Source organism: Argentina anserina, chromosome 7 (assembly GCF_933775445.1).
Source record: "Argentina anserina chromosome 7, drPotAnse1.1, whole genome shotgun sequence".
In the NCBI taxonomy this organism is placed as follows: Eukaryota; Viridiplantae; Streptophyta; class Magnoliopsida; order Rosales; family Rosaceae; genus Argentina; species Argentina anserina.
Window position 1 is genome coordinate 16,242,116 of NC_065878.1, and position 9,199 is coordinate 16,251,314.

Consider the following 9,199-nt stretch of genomic DNA (forward strand, 5'->3'; position numbering starts at 1 on the left):
CAACCATAAAGTTGCACTCCTAGCTAATCTTCCGCACAATAGAAACTACATGGCAACGAAAAGCATTTCACCTTATCATCAACATACCACTCGTAGACTCTAATTAAGCAACTCATAATTAAAATGTAAAGCGATAGTTTAGGATGCAAAAAAAAAAAATCAGTCTACAAGTACTTAAGCAACTCTATCGGAGCCTAGCATACCAAGTAAGTGAGTCATTTGAAAGACCTATATTTGCCATCTTATATGCCGCTACATTCAATTCTCTGAAAATATGCGTATTACAAAAATGCATATGTTAGAATTTCCTTAGACAATTCTGTCATCTAACTCTCAAGTTCCATGGTGGAGAAAAAGACTTTGAGGTAAAATACGCTAAACCATTGATAGTCACTCTCCAATCACAGAGTATACCAACCTCTAGAATAAGCAACTTCAATAGCCACAATCACCGCATGAAGCTCATTATATAAAGAAGATTTACAACCTAAAAGATGGCAAAAACTTCCTAAAAAGGCTCCATTCGTGTCCCAAAAAACTCTCCCACAAGCTGCAAGACTAAGATTATCTTCTGTCAGACCATCAATATTAACTATAACCCAAGAAATAAAAAAGAGGATGCCACAAAACAAGTTGTATCTTGAGAGCCTTATGGGGCTTCAGACAAATTTTAAGGGAAGATAATAATCGAGAATCAAGAACACCCTTATTACAACCAGGAATTAGAGGACCAAATTGTCGAATCCATAATTGAATCAACTCTTTATCAACTAATCATTTGATTAGGTTAAACCTAGACTAGTTCAAACTGTTTGGATAAACACATAAGAATATTCCTAAAACACTCTCCCGTGTGCGATCCAAAGATAGTGCTTATCTCGTTTCCTTATTAAAAACTTTGCCCAGTAACAAAAATCATGTGGGGATTATATGTGACCCTTGCTTAGCTTAACCGTTCATTATATATTTCACTACTACTTGTGCTTAACAATAATGATGCCTCACATTTTGATGTTAATTAGTTGAATTATTGCTGTTAACGATCAAAACATAAACATTTGTTATCATTCATGTCACAAATTTAAGAAACAATCAGATGGGATCTGCTTCCATTTTATCAGACAGATTTTATTTAACATGGCATGGCATCTTTGCAAATGACTATCTGATGTATATAATTAGCATTTCATGAGTGAATTATATATTGGCATGCTCATTTCTTAATTGACCAAGTTCATGCGTGCGCATGGAACTGCATGCGAATAAAACGGGGTGATTAGTATCCACGAATGTTATTTAATTTAGAGTTATGTAATATCCTTCTGGTCATTATTTTCGCATTTTAGCATTTCTGCCGAACTGGTTCTACATATCATTACCTACCTTCCCAGAAAAAGGCCGTCGAATATTGAATACGAGACAGGTCTTAATTGTAATATGGAAACTACCATAAAATTAGTGATTGAGATCGATCAGAACATAGTTGGGTTTTTTGTAAATTGAAGCATCCGAACATGACCCTAGTGAATTTGACAACATTCAATTGTCCAAATCAATTCCAATGCATAATTTTGGCATTACTGGAAGATGACCAAGCAAAAATAAAGTAACGATCTAGGAAAATCTGGAATTAAGGGAGAATAACTTATCATTATTTGCTATAGCAATCTGGGGGAATTGACTAGCAAACGCGTAATGGCTACGTTTATATGTGGTGAAACTGCAGTCTATGAGATACCTGTGGATGCTAATATTGCTCACTCAGTCACCAATTGTAATTTCGTTTTCTTCCTTAAAACTTTGGCAAATTCTTCTGCTTCTGCTTCTTCTACGGCCAAGAGGCAAAAATGACATGAAAAGGAAGCAGAATCGTATGCATCACCATCAATGATTTGAGAGCTCGATATTGCAAAAAAGATGTGGATCTCAGACTTGGTTTAATTATAGCAACGAAATAATGAAGAAGAAGAAGAAGAATCCACTGAATTGGCACTAAAATACAGTGACTACATCACACAAGTGACACAACACAGAGTGATCGAGAGCTTGTTTTTTGTTACTTTCTTTGGCTATGAGCAGTAGGTCCATTCGATTTTTCCTTTTCTCTTTGGATTTGGAGTTTGGATCAAATTTTAGGCCAAAATTTATTTTCGGAAATAATATTAACTTTGAATTCTATGGAGCGAGAATCTGACTAATTATGATTTTTTTCTCTGTTTATCTGTCAATTTCATTACCTCGTATTTTTTCTATTAGACATTTACTTGGTCACATATCGGTTGGTTTAATGTAAATGAATTCGAATAACACTTCTTGGTCCGAGGTAGGGTTTACGAATGTTGATATGCATGTAGCCATCATTAGAATATAAGTTACTCGCATGTGCAAGTGTCATCCACTATTCTAAAAAATCATGTGTCACTCACTCTCTCCAACTTTTTGAATCTTGAAATGAAAAGGCATATAATTTACTAAGATTGACATAAATCATTAGAACCTACGCACAACTTAATAGTTTCATAAAGATTAGTTGCATGACATTGCATATAAGCTACAATGTCATTTTGCACACGATTTTCATTTAGATGAGTGGAAGTACTCCAACAGCCGTGACAAAAATATCTAAGTTATCTTCCCGTAAAGCCAATGGATAAAAATATATGACTATTGTTGTTTGATGATAACTTGGGCAGAAAATAGAAAATTTTGAAACCAACTCTTGCATTGGTCATTTGTGGATGATTCAAAAAACTATCATAGTTCATCATGTGATGAAATCACAATAAAAATCCAATTTCAAATTTTTAAACAAGTAATCTAACAACCAAGTGAACCAACCACCACCCCAAACAAGACAATCATGTGTCTTGCTTCTTCTCAAATTCCTTCAGAAAAACCATACATTGTACACTCAATAGTCTATCATCCGCCTTATAACTCCTAAATACCTAACAATACAATTTACACTCCCAAATTGTATGCCAAATGGAAAGGAAAGTGAGAAAAAGAAGAACAAGATAGAATCATATTCCAATTGTCAACAATTGAGCACCTATATACAAAAGCATCAAATCCAACTAAACAAATATCAAATCCACCCCCCCCCCCCCCCCCCCCCCCCCCAAAATGGGTTTTGGTTTTTGCTTGTATTAAAATTAATTATAAAAATGCTTGTATTTTTTGCATTTCTAAACCTATACTTGATTCTATGTGTTCCTCCACCCCACCATAGCCCATGCCACTTCCACTGCGCATCTACCACGTCAACCTTGATCATTTCTACCTGACATGGCCCCACCAAAGATTTCAAATTCCCAGCCGTCAGATCAAACCCTTTAGCCAGCTGACCGCTCCGAATCCGCATCCAACGACTGAGAATTATTGCTGCTTCTCATCCTCAAGAACCCGTAAAGCTTCCTAAAGTCCCTAACCTTATTCACACCATCCCCAAACATAACTCCGGGTTCACCCGACTCGTCCCCGGACTTTCTCGACCCGGTTTCAAATCCCCTCGGCGGCCGTCCGATCTTCCCCACTCCCCTCCCATCGCCGTCGGTTTGCAACGCCGTGATGACCGACTTAATCGCGCGGCTCGGCGAGTTGCGGTTAGCGATCATTAGCTCGCCGATCTCCGCCGGACTCAAACTCGACCCGGATTGGAAAATCTCCTCCACCTGAGGAAACAGTTTGTGCTCCTTCACCCCTAAATAGCTCGTCGCCAAGTTCCGAAACGCCGTGAAGTCACATAACGGAAAGTGAATGTGGACGTCGATCCGACCCGGCCGCAAGAAATTCGGGTCGACCTGGTCTTTGGAATTCATCGTGAAAACCATGACTCTCTCCTCGGCGCAGCACGAGTTTAGCAAGCCGTCCATGAAGTTCGACACGCCGGAGAAGCTCACCGCCGTCGATTTCTCGGCGAAGAACCGGTCCAGGTCCTCGATGAGGATGACGGACTTGGTCGTGGTCTGGAGGAGAAGCATCTTCAACTCGGAGTCGTCTTTGACTTTGGAGAGGTCGAGATCGTAGACGTCGTAGCTTAGGAAATTGGCCATGGCGGCGACGAAGCTGGACTTTCCGGTGCCGGAGGGCCCGTAGAGGAGGAAGCTCCTCTTCCAGACGCGGCCGAGCCGGTTGTAGTACTGCTTCGCTTTCAGAAACGACTCCAAATCGGACCTTATCTTCGACTTCAGATCGGCCTCCATCGAAATCGTCTCCAGCGTCGACGGGTGCGTGAACGGCACGCGCCTCCACCTCGCTTTGGAGCCGTCCACGTTCATATAAAGCCGTAAATCACGCTTGCGCTGCTCCAGCTCATCCGCGACGACGTGGATGTGCTGCAAATAAGGCCGTAGAATCCTCCGCTTATCCGCCCTCCGAACTCTCAGCACCAAATTCCGGCATCCATTACTCCCCTCGCTCCGCCACGTCACCTTGGCCCTTAAGAAGTCGTCCTCGATGGTCTGGTTAGGGTCCAACTGGAGTACAATCTCATTGGGCTTTTTTCCGGTGACGAGATTGGTATTATCCGAGTCTTCAATTGAAGTCAGCGAGTTGAGATAGTCGGAGACTTTGCTGTAGAGGTGATTCTCCTGCATACTCTCGTTGAATTCAGGGACCTTGAACGACTGGTAGACATGGAAGCAGTCCTCCACCGCCCGCCAGCATTTCTTGACAATGAAAACCAACCCGGTTCTATACAAAAGCACACGAATCGCTACGAATATACACACTGCCAAAACTAGAAGAAACAATGGGTGGAAGAGAATCATGTCTGGGATTTTCTGATGCGAAGAAGAGAGGCACAAACCCAATTGGGAAATATCAAAGTGGGTAATGGTGATCTTGGGAATTCTGATGATGGGTCTCAACCATATTGGGTTGAATGTTGGAGGAGGCGGAGGAAGAAGTTGAGTTGGAATGTGAGACAGAGTATGGATGGGGGAAGTGAGGGAGGTTTATAAGCAAAGCTAATTAGGAGAGGATACAAAGTAAAGGCTAAACTAAAGGCTGTGTTTTATGAAATTTTTTATCCTTTTTTATTTAATATCTTTTAATTTAGATTAATTTGTTTTCCCTATTTTCTTAATATTATTTTTTTGTGTCATTTCTAGCTGCTGTCCAGTTCAGCAATGATGTATTTTCCTTTGGGCCTTTTTTATTAGCCTTAATTATAGGCTATCTATTTTTATTTATGTAAAGTTAAATATGTGGGTGCGGCTCTCTCTACTATGTAATAATCTTATTCAGTGCAGCTTCTTTGTCCTTTTTTCTTTTTATTTCTTTTTTCAACCCACATATTATTCAAATTATCCGACTAAGAGTAATGACAGAATTTGATACGGGGATATGGTATGGAAGAATTTGATATGGTTTGTCACTATACACTGTTTGGTGTACCAGAATGACCAGTTACACTTGAATTTGTGATACCTAGTTCTAAAAAGGAGCAAGGGTCTATAAATTTTATGTGGTATGATAATAAATTCTGGTTGGAAAATCGGCATGGTATTTGCTTTAAATTTTTTTTCTATTCGCGTGTGCCCATATTCTTGCTATCCTCTTACTAATATGCTTCTCCTAGCCGAGTGCATCATGCAAATATTAATGCATTTCTATACTCTTAGTTGACACTGAATTAATTGTGACATCATTGAGATGATGAGTAATAGACGAGTTACTAGAGGATTTTCGGTGTTGATCGTGAGGTTGTGGTGGCTTTGTCCATGGTGCTTGATAAGCCGGCGGTGGGCCTTGTGCTTTCTCGACCGTGCAATTCCAAGTTTGCATAGATAAGGGTTGACAATTTTTCAGTATGTCGGAGATCTAATCAGGAACTGGCCTCGAGAGAGTTTGGATCCTAGTCGGTGTAGAATCTGGTTGTGGATCTCTATGGCGTTGATGGATCGACAACGGGTTGAAGGGGTACCAGCGATACTGCAGGTTGTTGGTTAGTCACCAATGATGAAGGTCGTCGGGGGGGGGGGGGGTGACGTCGGATCGGCTGATGTCGGCAACCAAGAAGATCTAGGCTCTTGGGCTGCACAAGGATGAGTCTGGGTCTGGGCTTTTGGGCCTAGGTTTGGGCTCGGTGATGAAAAGATTGGTTCTTGCTTGGTCTGGGTCTGAGTATCTAGGCTGGTAGTTTTCAACTTGTTTAGTTTAATATTGTTGTTACCTATTCCTATACTATTTAGTTTTATGCTAGATTAGTTATTGAATATGCATGTTTGAATAAGTTAAACTTCATGTTGAATTAGTAGACATATGTTATGTACCGTCATGAGTGTATTTCACAACTTCTTGTCTATCTGTAGATGGTAGTGGATGGACATAAATGGTTATTCTGGCATTGATTTCATTTTTATAAAAACCCAATGGTTTCCTTAAAAAAAAGGACACATGATGGCTTTTTCTCTAGAGTATTTGGTAAGAGGCATTGCCTCCTACAACGTTCAACAACAGAAGTTCTTGAATGTTCAAATCAATCAAGTGAGTTTAAAATCCAATGTTACGGATTTGTTCACTAAGTCTTTGCCTAAATCTACTTTTGTGAAACATGTGAAGAGCATTGACATGCGTTGTTTATTAGAACTTTAGAGTTTAGTAGACTTCAGGAGGAGTCTACATCACATGTTAAGATCATTAAGTAGTTGGTGCGTTGTGCTCTTTTTCCCTTCGATCAAGCTTTTGTTTTACCCAAGAGGTTTTTATTTTGCTTGATAAAGTTTTTACCGAGGCAACGTTGTGCGCCATGCAACCTAGGCATGCGACACAAGGGGGAATGTTCCGGGATAATTACTATTATACCATTGTGTGTGTCTTAACCTTATTAGGTTTCATATTAGAGATAGATTAGTATCTCTGTAATAGATTAAGACTCTTAATCCTACGAGAATATTATTTTGTAATGCATATATATAGGTCCACATATCATTCAATAAAGACACAATTATTTTATCCTGCATCAGTATTTTAATTTTAATAATGAATATAAATATTGTTACTGATATATGATCGAAAAAATTAGTTGATGCGTACATGTGTGGGTTATTCTCCATTTGGAATCATGCAATTAATCTTGAAATATCTAAAACTTATGAAACATTAAAATTTACACTTACAAATTCAACAAGAGAGTCAACAACTTCCACGAGAAAAAGACAAATTATTCACGCTTCAAGCATGCATATCCATAAACAAATTTTGTCGCCGACTCTCTCCGGCCAATCTCATGATGATTGAGTCGAGTTAAAATAAATCGAGAGTATTTCACAAATGGGTTTCCGCTATGAAATTTGATTGTCGGTGATGTTGTGTTTGAATTTTCCGTTTCAGTAGAGGATAAAAAAGAAAAAACAACACCAACGTTACACTTGTGTTACTTGCTCTATTGATGCCATGTATACTCATTATTATAGTCGCATGTGCTTTTCCTTATAATATCCAACCAACCTCATCATCTGATTAGGGTTCATGTCACCCAACCAACGATTGAAATATAAATACTTTCCTCGATATTTCCGTGAAATTTTATATTTTTCGGCGTATAAACATATATTTTACACACCAAGTATTTTTTGATGGAATTTTTCAGAATTTTCCAATATATCCGGATTTTTTTAATTTTTCTATATTTTCATAATATCGTCATATGTCAGACCAACTTCAAATAAAATAAAAAATAGCTGGTTAGAATAATTGAACATTTGATCCATCCTTTACAAGAACAAAGTTGTAGTCAACTCTACTACACCAACTTGTTGTTATATATGACTCTTTTTAATATATATTGGATTTCATGTCTCAACATTCACCTAAAATTGAAAAAAAACAAATTATTGTTGAGGGGAATCGAACCTGGTTCACCTCATTATAATCTTCACAAAGCTATGGTTATGGTCAAAGTTAAGAAATGCTTGATCCGAACGGAAACTACCAGTACCACAACCCACAGTCAATGACCCACCACCTTTATGGTTGGCATATAAACCAGTACATGCAAAATTATAAAAGAGAGTGAAAATATACGTAGGGCTCTACTCATGGACATGATGAAGATTGTGAAAATTTTATACCTCATAGATCCCATATGTAGTTCTAAATCACTCATGTAATTTCATATTTAATGTATCATATGAATAAGGCGTGATAACCTAACCTCCATTTGAGTTCTCAGCCATAAAAAATATATATTAAGTAGATTTTTAATAATTTTCGACGATTATTTCACCTCAAATTACTACAACTCATTATAAACTTATAGTTTTATAATAATTTTTCTTATGACATATAGTAGATAATTGATCAAATAAGCATTTTTCAAAATTTCATTAAAATTTTTCCTGAATTTTCCGTCAAAATGTATATTTTTTGGACTCTCGATATTTTCAGTCTCGCATAAATTTTAGTCCTTGCAGCCAGTGACGGATCCTGGATGGGTGTTTAGGGGATGCTTGGAACTAGTGGCAGATCTAGAATTGTAATTTAGGGATGGTTTAAAATTTGGCCGAAGGCAAAAAAATATTTTTTTGACAATTTACACAAAAGATGGGATTCAACCAATGTACACAAAGTACTCTATGATTCACACTTTTGAACTGATTGTTTTACATTATCTGCATCAAAATACCTCCAAACATATGTAACCGAGGGTGAATGGAAAGCAAACGTAAAAAGCCATAAATCTCAAATGGGAAAATCCTCAATTCGATCATGACATCCCGTGCTCGATGGAGAAGTGGAGACCACACATAACTTCCTGGTGGAATGGTAGAGTGAGCTCAATCCCAAGTGCGATCAATCACTCTAATTTAAGAATTAGGCTTTAGTTTTTAGGGTTAGAGATTTAATTTTGGGAAAAAAGAAAGGGAAAGAAGACAAAGAGACGGAAGAAGACGAAGAAAAGGAAAAAAAAAGTCATCCGTGTGAGATTGGAGAGGTTGCTGTGGGAGAATATTAGGTGTGGGTGGGTGTATGTGTAGATGTTGGTGGGGGAATTGAGTGTGAGAGAGAGTAGGGAATGCTCCAATTAAAAAATATTAATATAGTTTTCTTATTGGCTTGGGGACGCTTGAGCATCTGTAACCTTATGAAAGGATCTGCCCCTGCTTACAACCAACCCTCCCAAGTTGAAGCAATCGAGTCTGTGATGACTAACCAACAACCAAACAGAAAACCCCATATATTATAGAGAAAA

The 9,199-nt window shown here is 38.3% G+C and overlaps 1 protein-coding gene across 1 annotated transcript; it reads right to left on the reverse strand.

Annotated features, from left to right (window-relative positions):
- Positions 1-3,103: 3,103 nt before the first annotated feature.
- On the reverse strand, positions 3,104-4,936 carry LOC126802012 (AAA-ATPase At2g46620). The gene has a single exon (XM_050529528.1). The coding sequence runs from the start codon at positions 4,770-4,772 to the stop codon at positions 3,336-3,338; it is 1,437 nt and encodes a 478-aa protein (XP_050385485.1). The 5' UTR covers positions 4,773-4,936; the 3' UTR covers positions 3,104-3,335.
- Positions 4,937-9,199: the final 4,263 nt, after the last annotated feature.